Source organism: Nannobrachium achirus (genome assembly GCF_963921795.1).
Source record: "Nannobrachium achirus genome assembly, chromosome: 5".
Lineage (NCBI taxonomy): Eukaryota > Metazoa > Chordata > Actinopteri > Myctophiformes > Myctophidae > Nannobrachium > Nannobrachium achirus.
Genome location: NC_137814.1, coordinates 2,502,150 through 2,520,403, shown reverse-complemented (window position 1 = coordinate 2,520,403; position 18,254 = coordinate 2,502,150). Strand labels below are relative to the sequence as shown.

Here is an 18,254-nt window from a genome sequence, read left to right as displayed (position 1 = left end):
TTTAACATTACTGGCTCTGAAACCCTGCATTGTACAAAGCAGAGCAGATGGTGCTTCAAGATATTTCTATGAATCAAAAAGGTGACTGATAGAACGGACATTCATTAAATCAACATTTAATGACATAAACAACAGGCACTACATATTCTACTAACCGTTAGCAGAATAAGTTCAAGTGGAGGACAAGTGCTCCCTCTAGAGGACGGAATCAACACTGACAACTGTCTTAAACTCAACAAGCCATGAGCAATCTTTATTAACATGAGAAATTCAGACTGTTTTGTGGTCATGCTTTCAGCTGTAAGTTATGTCCCGTTTTCAAAATGTCACAGGTTTGATTCCCCACAAGCTGTGTGGTGTAAAGTGACTAAGTACATTTACTCAAGTTTACTGTAGGCTACTTAAATACAATTACTTTTTTTAAACTTTACTGGAGTAGGCCTATTTCCAAATTGTCAGTACTTTTACTTCTACTCCACTACATCTCAGAGGTAAATATTATACATTTTACTCCACTACATTTATCTGTAATCTTTAGTTACTATAGGGTACTTAGTAGTTTGATTATTATTTAAAAACATACATTAACCACTTCAGCCATATATACATTTCTGACATTTGAAAATAGCCGTTCTACAAGCTCACAATGCGTTGGGATGCGACGCATGTGAGCTTGTAGATCTGCTATTTTTGAAGGATTTTATTTGAAAACTTGTGAAATGGGGACATTCTGCTAAAATGACTTCTTTCTATTTTTGGTAAAGTACATTTTTTTTTACCAATACTTTTGTACTTTTGTAACAGACTTCTACTTGTAACAGAGTGTTCTTACATTGCAGTATTGATACTTTTACTTAAGTAAAGAATGTGAGTACTTTTTACACCACTGCCCACAAGTAACACTCTGGCTGTTCTATTAATAAAAATATAGTATTTTCTGATGTCCATATCGTCTGTATTCATTCATAAAAACATAATATTCTGATGTCCATATTGTCTGCATTCATTCATAAAAACATAATATTCTGATGTCCATATCGTCTGTATTCATTCATAAAAACATAATATTCTGATGTCCATATTGTCTGCATTCATTCATAAAAACATAATATTCTGATGTCCATATCGTCTGTATTCATTCATAAAAACATAATATTCTGATGTCCATATTGTCTGCATTCATTCATAAAAACATAGTATTATGGTGTCCATATCTTCTGTATTTCACTGATAAAAAATACCCAGAAGGTTAAATATGTACTCTACCAGATAAACATGAAGGGCCTTTGCACACGACTGTGTTGTTTCAGCCTAATATCAGAGCAGATTTCTGCATGTGCAGAAGTGATTTTCATTCAACCCAGGACAGTTGGCCACTCATCTACATTACACTGTTAGGCAAGATGCAATGACCTCCCCCTATGAAGGAGTCTGCTATATTTATAGGCTACCTGTGGATTTGAGAGGGGGTACTTTTGTGTAATGGAAATGTAGATATTTTTATGTGGTGTCGTGTGGTGCGGTTCGGTTCCAGGCCTGGTCAGCAATGTGTTGAATATGATTGGTTGGTCTAACTGTCCATTACACAGAGGAAATGCAATCATGACATTGCAATCTGAGAAAGCCTGGTGAGGCGAGGTTACAGTTCATCAGTATCTTCCAACCTGTATAATAGACACGCCCACTTTGGTTTCCAGTTCAGGGCACAAAAAAAAGGTTCGCAAATTAATTTTCAATGGACACACATATAGGTCTAAGCCCTATTTTCACAGGAAAGGTAGTCCAATGAGAGAATGTATAACAGGGGTCGGCAAGCTTTTTGACACAAAGTGCCATTCATTTTCTTGATAGTCAGTGTGCAATATGTATCATCATATGTTTAATTATGACAACACATCAAAATGTAATATCCCAACTGATTTTGATTGATACATTACATACTGTACACAACAAACTTTTTTTCTTCTTTAGAAATGTTTTCTTTCACATCTGTCTCCTATCTCCCAGAATCCCTCCCTACCAGTCAGAGTTTGAACAGATGTTTAGGATGTCATTTGTATATAGGCGTGAGGGGACGTCACAACCTGTCACACTTATAACAGTGTGCCAATCATCACCCTCCCCTGTGCCAATGTTGGGACTTGGTACCCGTGCCCAAGGTTGCCTACCCCTGATGTAAAGAATGAATATTCAGATCACAGCATCCTAACAAATATAATGTAGCTTGTACAGTAGGTGATCATTTGTTGTTACACAGCTAAAGATGTTGTGACATCAGTATCAGTAACATATGGTTGTTCATTTAATCCAATCAGAAGAGAGAAGCACACTCCTGACCCTTCTTTGTATTTACCTACTGTATGTTTATAACTTTTTTATTTATTTTTTCCTGACTATATCTATTGCATAGTACTGTTCTATCCGTCTGTCATTCAATGTTATATGAGATACTTCAATGGTTTCCTATGGAAATAAGCGTAGTCTTTTCTAGGATCTCCTTTTAGTTGACCTTGTACCAGTGAACTAACTGTACAGTCATGAAACTGTACCTTTTCCTATGCAAACTTCTAATAAAGTCTTCAATCAATCAATCAATCAATCAATCAATCAATCAATCAATCAATCAATCAATCACACAGCTTCAGTTGTGTTCCACTTCCATTTTGTTCCAACAATTAGCTATTGAACATATCATATCTGTTAACTTAGAGAGACAAGGAGAGCTATAGGCCTATACTGAAAATAGGTGTCAGGCATATTCGCCTATAACATATTCGCCTAGTATACACGCATTTGGTCCTTTCACCTGGCATTTTCGCCTTGGAGGAGAGTCTTTTCACCTACCTGTCTGAGCCATTTCGCCTACCCTCAATTCTGCTGTCAGACTGTCCATGTTTTCATATTATCTCTTTGTCATTTAAATATTATAGTGACTGTGACAGTGTAGTATAGGTCTTATAGGTCTATATAAGATATATGCTACACCTAAATAGCCTATAGAATCAACCTTGCCTGTCAACAGGCATACAAAACTATTTTGCCATTTTTTAGGAATAAAATGTGATGTAAATAATAAATGTCATATAAACTGTTAGATTCACTTGACACCACTGTCACAGTCACTATGATATTTAAATGACAAAGAGATAATTTGCAAACATGGACAGTCTGACAGCAGAATTGAGGGTAGGCGAAATGGCTCAGACAGGTAGGTGAAAAGACTCTCCTCCAAGGCGAAAATGCCAGGCGAAAGGACCAAATGCGTGTAGGCGAATATGTTATAGGCGAAAGTGCTGGTGACCCTGAAATCAAAGACCTGGAGTTTGTTCAGTTATTAGAACTGAACAAACACTTTCCCTTTTTATTTAATCTAATCCTAGGAGTGAGCAACCTTTTTGAAATGAATTGTGCCATGTTTTTATTTTTTCCTAGTCAGTATTTCATATCAACGTACATTTTAATGACTCCCCATCAAAACCTTTGACATTCCCATATTTTGATTGTCGTAACATGTTACAATGATCATTGATCATAGACTCAAGTAGCCTAATAATAACCCACATGTCCCTGACTCTCTCCCCTTGCATGAGCTTTAATGAATGTAAAATTGTGTGCAGGAGATGATTTGCTGCAGATTAGGTTAGTTGACCACGTTTTAAATCAATATTTAAAATTCATTGCTATGCCAGTGTGCCAGTGATCACCCTCCACTGTGCCAAATTCTGCCAATGTGCCTGTTAGGTTGCCTATTCTAGCCCAGTCCTAATCTAACAACTAAGATCTCCTCTGGGGGTCCCTGGCTGCCTGCCACCACATCCTTCCAAACGGGAGCAGGTCCACTGACTGTCTGACTCTGACTCCACTCCACCGCTTATCCCTATGACATGATATCTCATTATGAAAGTGTTGTTAGTTTACAGACCACGCCGCTGAAGGCAGAGCGCTGAACTGCTGAGAGGAGTATTAATACTTGGCTAGTGATGGGAGAAGGATGGCCCTCCTCCCCGCTGCACAGGACGGCCAGGAGGTGCGTGCATCCCGGCTGCAGGTTCACCCTGGCCCCGCTGGCTGGCTGGCATCACCACCATCCTCTCATCTCCTCTGCTCTACAAGCCTGCATCCAGCCGGTGCTCAGCCCGCTCCTCCCTCCCGTCCTGTGAGATCATCTACGGTGGTTCTTCTGGCTCTCATGGTGAAGGATCGAACACCGCTGGATGGATGGATCGATCGCCAGGGCTTCCGCGCCGCGTCGCGCGGCCGGCGTGTGGTCCCCTCATCCCCGGCATGTCCGCGGCTGCGCGGCCGGCTTCCTGCCAGAGGATCCCGGCCGGACCGAGCCGAGCCGAGCCGGGGACGGGAGGGAGAGGGACCATTAGATCAGATCAGATCTGTTCCCGTGTGGGATCATTCATGACAGACACACCGACACGGGACATTATTTACACTTTCTTTCATCTCCACAGATCTATAGATCCATGTGTGTAAAGACAGTGAACCGCTGGATCTCCGTGTCGTGTCGCTCCGGTCCTCCTCCTCCCCCCAGCCCGCCTCAAGCCTCCTCCCCGCCCCGCATCCCGGAGGGGGGAACACCGGGGACGCATCGCGTGCATGTGATGATCGGCCCGGTGCGTATAGCGGACCACCGAGCCGAGCGGAGGAGCCGCGGACCACCGAGCGGAGCCGGGGCAGCATCTGGACTGGACGGATCAACACGTCACCGTGCCGGCCGGGGCCAAGCAGACCCAAAACCAACATGTTTTAGACTTCACCTTTCAGCCGTTATTTTAACGGTCGGATCGTGCGGTTTAAATCAGATATTTGTATGATTCTACGCATGCATGGACATTAATAACAGCTGCAGGTAGTTTAGTTTCGGGGGTCTTTTAGACAGTAAGACCCCAAACACCGTGTTTGTGTTCCCGGGCTGTTCCGCCTCCTCCTCCTCCCTGCGGCCAGGGGCGGAGCTCCAAACCGAACAACACGCTCCGCGAGGCGGCCACAGAACGACGGGACTCCCCGGGGTTTAGCACGGAAAAACAGCCCGCTTCCACCGCAGCCAGCCCGGCCACAGCACCAGCCCCGCGTGCCTGGAAGCCCCTGGAAGCGCGCCGTGGTACAGGACAAGGTGGGTGGTCCGCGGGGGGTCCGGGGACCGCACGGGAGGGTTCTGTGGGAGCGGGGTCTGGGTGACATTGATGGCGGCCTGGCAGTGAGGCATTCTGGGGGCCAGCCAGGCTGGAAGGCCGCTGAGCGATGCTAACATGCTAACAGGCTAACAGGCTGCTAGGAAAATAAAAACAAAACGTTTAATAGTATTCTTTATTATTCCTCTTTATCAGATCTACACATCACCCGCCCATCGAAGCGCTATTTATCTGCACGGCAGCATCCACTGGAAGTGGTTTTTAAATCAGCCTTTTTCTTATAAATGCGATAATTTTTCTTTTTGTTGTTTTGACCGTTTTTTCCCCCTCTCTGCGAAATAAGGCGATTATAGCCGTTATAGTCGATAGGATGTTGAGCGATTATTATAATCGATCTCCAATCTTTATGTTTTAACTGAATCAGTTGAGTTTATTTAATGACTGATGTTGTAGTTTTAATAACATTATAGATGAGGATGGAGGCGGCTGCGCGCTGCCTCTCCTGCCGGGGATCAGGCGCCATTACCCGGCCACACAGAGACCGAGGGGCCGCTGGCTGGGGAGAGAAAAACAACTACACAAAATACATTGATCTACAAGCTCAAATGATCAGGCCTGGTGGATCTATAACATCTGAGCTACAAGCTCACATATGGTCAGGCTTGGTGATCTATATAGCAGTGGTTCTCAACCTGTGGGTCAGGACCCCCAGAGGGGTCCCCACATTATTTTGGGGGGTCCCCAGATGATTAGCTCAATGTGAAACATTGTTTTCTCACTCAACAGTAAACAAACCAACATAAAGTTTAAGTGTATAGAGGGTATCTGCACATTTCTAAAATTTCAAATTAAACTTTGGCCAAATTGTCAAATATTAGAGGCAGACGTTGTGAAAATAGCAGATCTACAAGCTCACAACGCCTCGCAGCGCGAGGCATCACATATTGTTGACTCAATGACCAAGACAGCTTACAAATGAGCTGACCTGTTGTGACATCACATTGTTGACCCATATTTGGCAATGCCCATATATGGACGCTCCATATGGCCAAGACAGAATTCATTTACAAATGCGGCTGCCTCAATGTCTATTAGCTGACCTGCCCATATATGGAGATCCCCGATGTCATCAATATTAAGCCCATAGCCTGGAATGCCCATGTATGGACATATTGTGTGAGTCTGATGTGGTCTATAACATACGACATCTATGATGTCAGACGTCAGTCATATCCATATTTGGAAAACTATTTTGTCCACATTTTGTCCCAACTTAAACAACCAACCGCAACTCCAATCACACTTGCAAATGAATTCCGTCCAATGCGAATTCCGGTAGTTTTTTCTCTCTTAGGGCGTCTTACTGGTTATACATTTAAATCATGAGCCATACGTTTATTATTGTGTCACTACTACTGTGACCACTGTACAACAACAAGATCACAATAATAGAGGGTATGTGCATGCATGAAGTGAATGGCAAATTGAGTGGCAAAGTGAGTTTAACATCATTTAATGCAGTCAGATATGACTTTTCTGTTAGGATGTTTGGGCTGTCAAGGCCAGAAAGTAGTGTTTTGCCACTCAGTAGGCATTCCTGCATAACTTCTGGGTCTGATGATGATGTCACACCCTCTATAACAGGGGTTCCCAAAATTGTTTTGTCTCAGGGCACCCCATGAATATTTTTTTTAAATCCGAGGCACCCCTACATTATAATTTTCACTCCCAGCACCTTATATTTATTATAGCATATCGTCGTTGTCTGGTGGAAACCTTGTATGTCCAAAACCATTCGTTTTGTATTTATCATCTATAAAATTATCTAAACTAGTGAAAACAGAAGATCTACAAGCACACAACGTTGTGTGCTTGTAGATCGGCTGTTTTCATTAGTTTTGTGCGACAGCCTTGTATGATGAAGCAGGGCTTTGCTTTACCAAAAGACGTACACATTTGAAACTTGGAGATACGAGGTTTCTGCCTGACAGTGACGATATTTTAGTGATTATGTTGCGAGGAAATTTTGTTAGAACTGACTGAAAATAACTTTGTACTTCAAGCAGGGTTTCCTGCAGGAAAAAGTCTTGACCAGGGGGGGATCTCGCGCGTGCGCCGAAATTTTTTGATAATTAATTAATTAATTCGAGTAATTAATTCACTTAATTTTTAATATTAATTCTTATTTTTGCCCTATAAAAAACACATGAATGTGCCCATGATGACGGAAAACACAACTACATGCTATCATCCACATTTATTCAACATTGAATAACTTATATTGCCGGTTCGCCACCAAAGGGTTAAAAAAATAGTGTGCACGCTGGTGTACGAATTCGTGCACAGATGATGCACTATGCATGTACACGCTTTTCACAGCTTTCAAACAAAAAAATTCGCTTGGAAATCCGTTCAGGCATTCAGGAGATACCAGCCCTTATGTTTTCTTCAAATGTAAACAAACATGGCTGCCATGTTTGAAAGATAGGGTTGGTATGGGGGTTAAACATGCAATTTCGCGATCGCGATCATGCCTAGTACATTGTTGGAGGTCCAAAAAGTTTTTTTGAAAAAAAAAATTTTTTTGAAAAAAAAAAAAATTTTTTTTTTTTTTTTTTCCTTTTTTATACCCTTGGGGGGGCGGGGGGGTTTTCTGGCCAGGCGGGGCGCCTGGCCTGTAAAGTGCTGCAGGAAATCCTGCTTCAAGTTTAACATAATACTAAATATTTTTTCAAGTGTCCAAATAAATTCCAAATATTATCAAATGATTTTGCGGCACCCCTGGACTGCCGTCACGGCACCCCAGGGTGCCCTGTCACCCACTTTGAAACCCCTGCTCTATAACATTAACGATGCAAACTAAGATCAAATAATAAGTAGCAACGTCAGTGTCGCTCAAATCACAAAGAAAGGCGATGTGAGTGAAAATAACTTCTAATCATTTATGTGCAGATACCTTGTATCTGCTCCACGGTTCAGATGTGTCAGATTATTACACGTTATTACTTATAGCCATTCCTTTATGCTTTGACTATTGAAAAAATAGCAGATCTACAAGCTCACAGCTCTCAGCACCGAGTGCTGTGAGCTTGTAGATCTGCTATTTTTCAATAGTTGAAGTCTAAAATGAGTCCACGTTTTGATGTGTTTAAACAAGGATCAGTTTTGGACGAGGGGCGCTCTCCATTCCGACATGTCTCCACTCCGACAGTGACTTCTTATTGTCGGAGTGGCAACACTTCCATAGAGGTTAAGGTTAGGGCAGTCTGGGATCACTTCACTTTTCGAGGTTTGATCCGGACGGGAGAGGAAACCACTCTACGTCATGTTGTAGTACTCAAAGGACTACAATTTGCCGGAACTATCAAACCGGATTCAGTTTGAACCCCAAATTATTCCCCTGCGCTCAAGGACATACTTTTAGGGCCTACCTAATAAATTCCTTGATGCAGAGTAGTTTTGCTTTTGAAAAATGTGTTTGGTATATGCATCTTTTATTCCAACTCGTAGCGACTGGCAAGACTATACTAGGCTACTGGAGCATTTTAATGGGGATTGGGGAAACAAACGGAGGGAGCCAAAACAAAGCGACGCCGCTTCTTCGGCTTGTGGTTTCCGCCTTGACCGGATCAAACCGCCCGTAGTTAACAATCACCAGGCTTTCCGTCAGAAAGCCTGGTGGGCGAGGTTAAGGTTAGGGTAAGGGTTAGTGTTAGTGTCTGTCGGAAAGGAGAGATGCACTCGTTTTGAACATACACGGTGTCCCAGCAGGCTGCAGAGATGTATAACACAGCAGTAATAGCATCAGTTGGACTACAGCAGGGCTTCTCTACGTGGGTGCCTTGCCGTGGCACCCTAGGGTGCCCTGACACAAGTCCAGGGGAGCCTCAGATGTCTTGAGCTTGTAGACCATCTATTTCTGGTGAACGTCCCCCCCCCCCCAGAATAGGGATGCTGGGGTTCATGTGGTTAATGCACCTCTTTCTTCACCACCCTTAAAAGCAGAGGTTTTCAACCCTTTCACATCGAGGTCCATTATTTATTCAGCATTTGATCCACGGACCACCATTTGATGACTTTTAGCCTCTCATAGGCAAAACAAATTTGTTATCTTTGAATAAGATTTTGTGCACAATTCCATGCTGTATTGATGTTCCATAGGGGAGATGACAGGTAAAACATTGATAACAATAACAATTCTTCTCTAATTGTGTAAACCAGGGCTAGGCAACCTTAGGCACGGTGCCAACATTGATACAGGCAAGGGTGATCACTGGCAGACGTGTGAGAGAGGATCTTTTTTAAATGTTAAAAATCAAATATTGTTTTAAAAGTGGTCAATTAAATGAAGTCACCTAATTTGCGTAAAATCGTAACTTTGTCATGGGGAGGGAATCAGGGAGATGGGTGGGTTATTGTTATAAGAATGTCCTGACAAACAAAATATGTCGGAATTTTTGATGGCGTGTCATTAAAATGCATGTTGACAATGACATGGCACACTGACTAGCTAGAAAATATAAACATGGCACCTTATTTCATAAAGGTTGCTGACTATAAGGGTCCATTTGGTTACCAACCCTCCATCATTTAGCTGTGTGTGTGTGTGTGTGTGTGTGTGTGTGTGTGTGTGTGTGTGTGTGTGTGTGTGTGTGTGTGTGTGTGTGTGTGTGTGTGTGTGTGTGTGTGTGTGTGTGTGTGTTTGTGTTTCAGAGCTGGCTTCATGATGAACGGCAGCACCAGTGTTTCAACAGCTCCTCCTCAGGCCAGCAGAGTGAAGAATGAACCAGGTAAACACTGTCCTGTTCCTTTAAATGATTAGAATGAACCAGGTAAACACTGTCCTGTACCTTTAAATGATTAGAATGAACCAGGTAAACACTGTCCTGTACCTTTAAATGATTAGAATGAACCAGGTAAACACTGTCCTGTACCTTTAAATGATTAGAATGAACCAGGTAAACACTGTCCTGTACCTTTAAATGATTAGAATGAACCAGGTAAACACTGTTCTGTACCTTTAAATGATTAGAATGAACCAGGTAAACACTGTCCTGTACCTTTAAATGATTAGAATGAACCAGGTAAACACTGTTCTGTACCTTTAAATGATTAGAATGAACCAGGTAAACACTGTCCTGTACCTTTAAATGATTAGAATGAACCAGGTAAACACTGTCCTGTACCTTTAAATGATTAGAATGAACCAGGTAAACACTGTCCTGTTCCTTTAAATGATTAGAATGAACCAGGTAAACACTGTCCTGTACCTTTAAATGATTAGAATGAACCAGGTAAACACTGTTCTGTACCTTTAAATGATTAGAATGAACCAGGTAAACACTGTCCTGTTCCTTTAAATGATTAGAATGAACCAGGTAAACACTGTCCTGTTCCTTTAAATGATTAGAATGAACCAGGTAAACACTGTACTGTTCCTTTAAATGATTAGAATGAACCAGGTAAACACTGTCCTGTTCCTTTAAATGATTAGAATGAACCAGGTAAACACTGTCCTGTTCCTTTAAATGATTAGAATGAACCAGGTAAACACTGTACTGTTCCTTTAAATGATTAGAATGAACCAGGTAAACACTGTCCTGTTCCTTTAAATGATTAGAATGAACCAGGTAAACACTGGTCTGTACCTTTAAATGATTAGAATGAACCAGGTAAACACTGTACTGTTCCTTTAAATGATTAGAATGAACCAGGTAAACACTGTACTGTTCCTTTAAATGATTAGAATGAACCAGGTAAACACTGTACTGTTCCTTTAAATGATTAGAATGAACCAGGTAAACACTGTACTGTTCCTTTAAATGATTAGAATGAACCAGGTAAACACTGTACTGTTCCTTTAAATGATTAGAATGAACCTCCTACTTAAATACCCAGGAAAAAAGTGTTTTTCTGGGTACTTTCCTCCTGTATAGAAAGTCGATGGGAGCCCAACTTGATTTGGCCGCTGTGGCTCCCCCGAAGGTCTCCGACTCGGGCGTCCTAGCTAAATCATTAGAGCATGCAAAATGTGGCGCTTTTAGACTAATTAGGACAAAATTACCGTGTCATCTCCCTAACGCCCTCGACTAATTATGGTAAGCTCACAATTAATATCTCACAAAGACACAAACCATACTTGGAACTTTCACTAGCCCCTAAAAAAAGGTTATATCGGCTATATCGGTCGCATATCAGTTATAACGGTCATATCGGTCATATATTGGTGCATATCGGTGCATACCGATATGGCTAAAAAGGCCATATCGGTGGTGAAACGTATGTTTTCTCATGCCAATAAAGCTCATTTGAATGGTCTCTCTCTCTCTCAGGATGCGTGTCAGAGGATTGGAGCAAGGAGGCGTGTCTCACGCTGCTGGAGAGGATCCGCAGCCTGCTGCCAGAGACGGACGCCATGAAGTACAAAACCACCGAGTCTCACTTCGACTGGGAGAAGGTCTGCTTCGGAGGCTACACCTCCACCATGTGCAAGCAGAAGTGGCAGAAAGTCTCCACAGAGGTACCACCACACCCCCTGCTGGCCAACACCCGCAACTAAACTCAGCACAAAAAGAAAGGAAACCTGACTTCGGTCCATTATATCTCCCCTTTAATAATACCAGATGGTATTGTGTTTTTCATTTTTATTGTTGATGTGTCACCTTTACAACGAGGTACAGCTTGTAAGCATCGGGCATTCAAGGCATGAGCACCACAGCCAAACGTGTGGGTAGTGCCGACCCAAAATGTGTCAACATTTGGTCCATTATATCTCCCCTTTAATTATGCCAAATCGTATTGTTTTTGTCATCATTGTTATTGGTGATTTGTCACCTTTACAACGAGGTACAGCTTGTAAGGATCTGGCATTCATGGAATGAGCAACACAGCCAAACATGTGGGTAGCACCCCTCCAAAAATGGTCAAAATGGCCTGGCAGGCCTGCAATAAGGTAATTCCCCTTTGGTTGCTTGGTTCATTGAATGATTGCACTCTCCCACTAGCCTGACACTCAGCCTGAATTGACATTTAGTTTCACTTCATTATTCAGTCTGAAGTCAGTTCCGCCCACGGCGTTTGCAGGGATGGGCGTTGCCAAAATGAGGCACTGTTCAGCGATTGGTTCACCGACCAACACATGACATAGTGTTGTTATGTGTGCCTGGCTGGCTAGTGGCTAACCTGTTGCTTGCTAGTGCTACTTGCTAACCAAAGAAACAGGCAGAATAGGAGCACTACGAACTAGTAATCAAACACAACATAACATGCCTGCTACTGGTGTTACATAGCGAGATCGATACGATCGCATTTTACCGCAATTTACCGCATTTTACCGCGACACGATGTACGGTACAGCGGCGGCGCTGGTGTACTTGGAAACACACATGAGTTCTGGGAAACCCCCACCCACGCTGATCACAAGACGCTGATTCACGACGCTGATTCGCCCGTTTGGATTTTCAACCGAGGCAGTCCTCCTCATTGAGAGTGATTCTAGACCTGAATCGCCAAAACAAAAAAATTAAAGGGGTGTGGCTAGCGATTCAGGGTCTGGAACAAGGCTACTCTCCCACAGTAATAAGGAAAAGAAAAAAAAAACCTACACATATTTTTACACTTTGTTAATGTTAAGCTCAGTGTCAGGGAAGCTCAGAACGAGATGCCAGCAGACGGTATTGCAAGCCGTTTTGGCAAGATTCTGGTCGGTGCTACCCACACGTTTGGCTGTGGTGCTCATGCCTCGAATGCCCGATGCTTACAAGCTGTACCTCGTTGTAAAGGTGATGAATCACCGATACAATTATATAAAACACAATACAGATTGGTATTATTAAAGGGGAGATATAATGGACCGAAGTCAAGTTTCCTTTCTTGTTGTGCTGAGTTTACAACAACGCACTCATCCAGATGTAGCTTTTAGTTTAGATCTGACCCTTTTCCACTGACTTGGCCCAACACCACTCCACACCACACCACTCCACACCACTCCACACCACCCACTTGTGCCAGGTTTTCCACTACAAGGACCTGGGTAGAGTGGTGTGAAAGTGGTACTAAATGTTGTACTAAAAAGTATTCAATCCAGGGTAGGTCTGAGCTAGGCCAAACAGGGCCAAACACATCATAATGACTGATAACTCACTGACTTTTCATTTAGACCACCAGGATATAGTTGTAATACATGATAATAGATTCTATTCTATCTATAATCTATTATAGTGTGTTATAGTTATCATAGTAATACATTAATACTTTATAGTGTGTTATAATCACAGTTATACTCCATTATAGTGTATTATAATTTAGGATAGTTGTAATACACATTTATATTGTATTATAATCAGAGTTAAAAGGGTCAATTTGTTTCTTACCGATAGGGGTACTTTTGTGTAATGGAAAATGTACCAAGTGGATTCCAGGGACCTAAATGGACCCGTACAAGTCTCTAAGTGTACAAGTCTCTAAGTGTACAAATGCAACCAAATGGACCAGGGATGTGCAGAGAATGTCAGAGGCAGGGACTGACATTTCTAAAAGGGCCTTTTGGTGGAAATATCGAAAATAGCCGACCTCCAAGCTCTGCTGTGAGCTTGGAGGTCTGCTATTTTCGATACTTCCACCAAAAGGCCCTTTTAGAAATTTCAGCCCCTGCCTCTGGTGCTTGATACCACACTGAACTAAGCATAATCAAGTGAATACTGGAGATGTGGTGTAACAGCATGGATACCTTTCAATCATGACAACGTTTGTTCTTTGTGTTTTCAGGTACGCAAATACAGAACCATGACAGAGCTCATCTTCGACGCCATCGAGTTCGTAAAGAACCCTTACAAAGGCAAGAAGCTAAAGGTGAGACACCTTCACTTTATTAAAGAACTGTTTAACTATTAAACTGTTTTATGATGATGATAGTTATTATGGCTTATGCATTACGTTTACTGATCCTTTGGAGACAGTGTAGGAGAGACAGACAGTAGGACAGCTGAGAGAGAGACAGTGTAGGAGAGACAGACAGTAGGACATCTGAGAGAGAGAATGCAGGATAGACGGTCAGTCATTTAGCTGAAGGTAAATGGACTGCATTTATAAAAAAAAAAAACCTGATCTGACGTAAGATCAGGCTTGGCTCGCCGAGGTTTTGCTCGTTGTTTGTGAAAGCTTCTGCGACAAGATCATCGGTGAGAGCTTCACAAGCGTTTCTGGATATCTGGCAGGTTAGATATCTGTCTCGGTGATGTTGCTAGGTTTTCAAAGTAATGGGTTCGGGGACCCACAGGTGGTCATTCTAAATCTAATGGCTCCCAGAAAAGGTTTTTGAGTCCCCAATAAAAAAATGACGAGGCTATTTTCAAACGTAACATCATTACGGAAATAACTTTACGTCATGCTGTAGTTTGTTGTAGTCATCAGGCAGACGGAACCAACCGCCCCAACCAGCATTTTATTTGTAATTTATTTCTGAACCGAACGGCTTTTTTAAAAACAAACAGCAGACCTTCCTCCAAGGTGGAAGGTCTGGAGATGACAGGTTAGTTGAGGCAGAGGCGTTGTCATCTTCATGTGATGGACATCTGTTCACTGTGTTTCTCCTCTCTTCATGTGATGGACATCTGTTCACTGTGTTTCTCCTGTCATCTTCATGTGATGGACATCTGTTCACTGTGTTTCTCCTCTCTTCATGTGATGGACATCTGTTCACTGTGTTTCTCCTTCTCTTCATGTGATGGACATCTGTTCACTGTGTTTCTCCTGTCATCTTCATGTGATGGACATCTGTTCACTGTGTTTCTCCTGTCATCTTCATGTGATGGACATCTGTTCACTGTGTTTCTCCTGTCATCTTCATGTGATGGACATCTGTTCACTGTGTTTCTCCTGTCATCTTCATGTGATGGACATCTGTTCACTGTGTTTCTCCTGTCATCTTCATGTGATGGACATCTGTTCACTGTGTTTCTCCTCTCTTCATGTGATGGTCATCTGTTCACTGTGTTTCTCCTGTCATCTTCATGTGATGGACATCTGTTCACTGTGTTTCTCCTTCTCTTCATGTGATGGACATCTGTTCACTGTGTTTCTCCTTCTCTTCATGTGATGGACATCTGTTCACTGTGTTTCTCCTCTCTTCATGTGATGGACATCTGTTCACTGTGTTTCTCCTTCTCTTCATGTGATGGTCATCTGTTCACTGTGTTTCTCCTCTCTTCATGTGATGGACATCTGTTCACTGTGTTTCTCCTTCTCTTCATGTGATGGTCATCTGTTCACTGTGTTTCTCCTCTCTTCATGTGATGGTCATCTGTTCACTGTGTTTCTCCTTCTCTTCATGTGATGGACATCTCTTCACTGTGTTTCTCCTGTCATCTTCATGTGATGGACATCTGTTCACTGTGTTTCTCCTTCTCTTCATGTGATGGACATCTGTTCACTGTGTTTCTCCTGTCATCTTCATGTGATGGACATCTGTTCACTGTGTTTCTCCTTCTCTTCATGTGATGGACATCTCTTCACTGTGTTTCTCCTGTCATCTTCATGTGATGGACATCTGTTCACTGTGTTTCTCCTTCTCTTCATGTGATGGTCATCTGTTCACTGTGTTTCTCCTCTCTTCATGTGATGGTCATCTGTTCACTGTGTTTCTCCTGTCATCTTCATGTGATGGACATCTGTTCACTGTGTTTCTCCTTCTCTTCATGTGATGGACATCTCTTCACTGTGTTTCTCCTGTCATCTTCATGTGATGGACATCTGTTCACTGTGTTTCTCCTGTCATCTTCATGTGATGGTCATCTGTTCACTGTGTTTCTCCTTCTCTTCATGTGATGGACATCTCTTCACTGTGTTTCTCCTGTCATCTTCATGTGATGGACATCTGTTCACTGTGTTTCTCCTTCTCTTCATGTGATGGACATCTGTTCACTGTGTTTCTCCTTCTCTTCATGTGATGGTCATCTGTTCACTGTGTTTCTCCTGTCATCTTCATGTGATGGACATCTGTTCACTGTGTTTCTCCTTCTCTTCATGTGATGGACATCTGTTCACTGTGTTTCTCCTTCTCTTCATGTGATGGACATCTGTTCACTGTGTTTCTCCTCTCTTCATGTGATGGTCATCTGTTCACTGTGTTTCTCCTGTCATCTTCATGTGATGGACATCTGTTCACTGTGTTTCTCCTTCTCTTCATGTGATGGACATCTGTTCACTGTGTTTCTCCTTCTCTTCATGTGATGGACATCTGTTCACTGTGTTTCTCCTTCTCTTCATGTGATGGACATCTGTTCACTGTGTTTCTCCTGTCATCTTCATGTGATGGACATCTGTTCACTGTGTTTCTCCTCTCTTCATGTGATGGTCATCTGTTCACTGTGTTTCTCCTCTCTTCATGTGATGGACATCTGTTCACTGTGTTTCTCCTTCTCTTCATGTGATGGACATCTGTTCACTGTGTTTCTCCTTCTCTTCATGTGATGGACATCTGTTCACTGTGTTTCTCCTCTCTTCATGTGATGGACATCTGTTCACTGTGTTTCTCCTTCTCTTCATGTGATGGACATCTGTTCACTGTGTTTCTCCTCTCTTCATGTGATGGACATCTGTTCACTGTGTTTCTCCTTCTCTTCATGTGATGGACATCTGTTCACTGTGTTTCTCCTTCTCTTCATGTGATGGACATCTGTTCACTGTGTTTCTCCTTCTCTTCATGTGATGGTCATCTGTTCACTGTGTTTCTCCTGTCATCTTCATGTGATGGACATCTGTTCACTGTGTTTCTCCTTCTCTTCATGTGATGGACATCTCTTCACTGTGTTTCTCCTGTCATCTTCATGTGATGGACATCTGTTCACTGTGTTTCTCCTTCTCTTCATGTGATGGACATCTGTTCACTGTGTTTCTCCTGTCATCTTCATGTGATGGACATCTGTTCACTGTGTTTCTCCTTCTCTTCATGTGATGGACATCTCTTCACTGTGTTTCTCCTGTCATCTTCATGTGATGGTCATCTGTTCACTGTGTTTCTCCTTCTCTTCATGTGATGGACATCTGTTCACTGTGTTTCTCCTTCTCTTCATGTGATGGACATCTGTTCACTGTGTTTCTCCTGTCATCTTCATGTGATGGTCATCTGTTCACTGTGTTTCTCCTCTCTTCATGTGATGGACATCTGTTCACTGTGTTTCTCCTGTCATCTTCATGTGATGGACATCTGTTCACTGTGTTTCTCCTTCTCTTCATGTGATGGTCATCTGTTCACTGTGTTTCTCCTTCTCTTCATGTGATGGACATCTGTTCACTGTGTTTCTCCTGTCATCTTCATGTGATGGACATCTGTTCACTGTGTTTCTCCTTCTCTTCATGTGATGGTCATCTGTTCACTGTGTTTCTCCTTCTCTTCATGTGATGGTCATCTGTTCACTGTGTTTCTCCTGTCATCTTCATGTGATGGTCATCTGTTCACTGTGTTTCTCCTGTCATCTTCATGTGATGGACATCTGTTCACTGTGTTTCTCCTGTCATCTTCATGTGATGGACATCTGTTCACTGTGTTTCTCCTGTCATCTTCATGTGATGGACATCTGTTCACTGTGTTTCTCCTGTCATCTTCATGTGATGGACATCTGTTCACTGTGTTTCTCCTGTCATCTTCATGTGATGGACATCTGTTCACTGTGTTTCTCCCTCTCTTCATGTGATGGTCATCTGTTCACTGTGTTTCTCCTTCTCTTCATGTGATGGACATCTGTTCACTGTGTTTCTCCTGTCATCTTCATGTGATGGACATCTGTTCACTGTGTTTCTCCTTCTCTTCATGTGATGGACATCTGTTCACTGTGTTTCTCCTTCTCTTCATGTGATGGACATCTGTTCACTGTGTTTCTCCTCTCTTCATGTGATGGACATCTGTTCACTGTGTTTCTCCTTCTCTTCATGTGATGGTCATCTGTTCACTGTGTTTCTCCTTCTCTTCATGTGATGGTCATCTGTTCACTGTGTTTCTCCCTCTCTTCATGTGATGGTCATCTGTTCACTGTGTTTCTCCTGTCATCTTCATGTGATGGTCATCTGTTCACTGTGTTTCTCCTCTCTTCATGTGATGGACATCTGTTCACT

At 42.4% G+C, this 18,254-nt stretch overlaps 1 protein-coding gene across 2 annotated transcripts in view; it reads left to right on the top strand.

Moving 5' to 3' along the window:
- The first annotated feature begins 4,525 nt into the window (after window positions 1–4,525).
- Window positions 4,526–18,254, top strand: part of ubtfl (upstream binding transcription factor, like) — a 45,365-nt gene continuing 31,636 nt past the window's right edge. Inside the window, exons 1-4 of one of the 2 annotated variants that reach the window (XM_080726627.1) lie at window positions 4,526–5,125; window positions 9,858–9,934; window positions 11,477–11,664; window positions 13,911–13,994. In XM_080726627.1, coding sequence (XP_080582753.1) covers window positions 9,868–9,934; window positions 11,477–11,664; window positions 13,911–13,994 — 339 coding nt within the window. In that variant the 5' untranslated portion in view covers window positions 4,526–5,125; window positions 9,858–9,867. The remainder of the gene's footprint in view (window positions 5,126–9,857; window positions 9,935–11,476; window positions 11,665–13,910; window positions 13,995–18,254) is intronic. The other variant, XM_080726626.1, reaches the window with a different exon arrangement.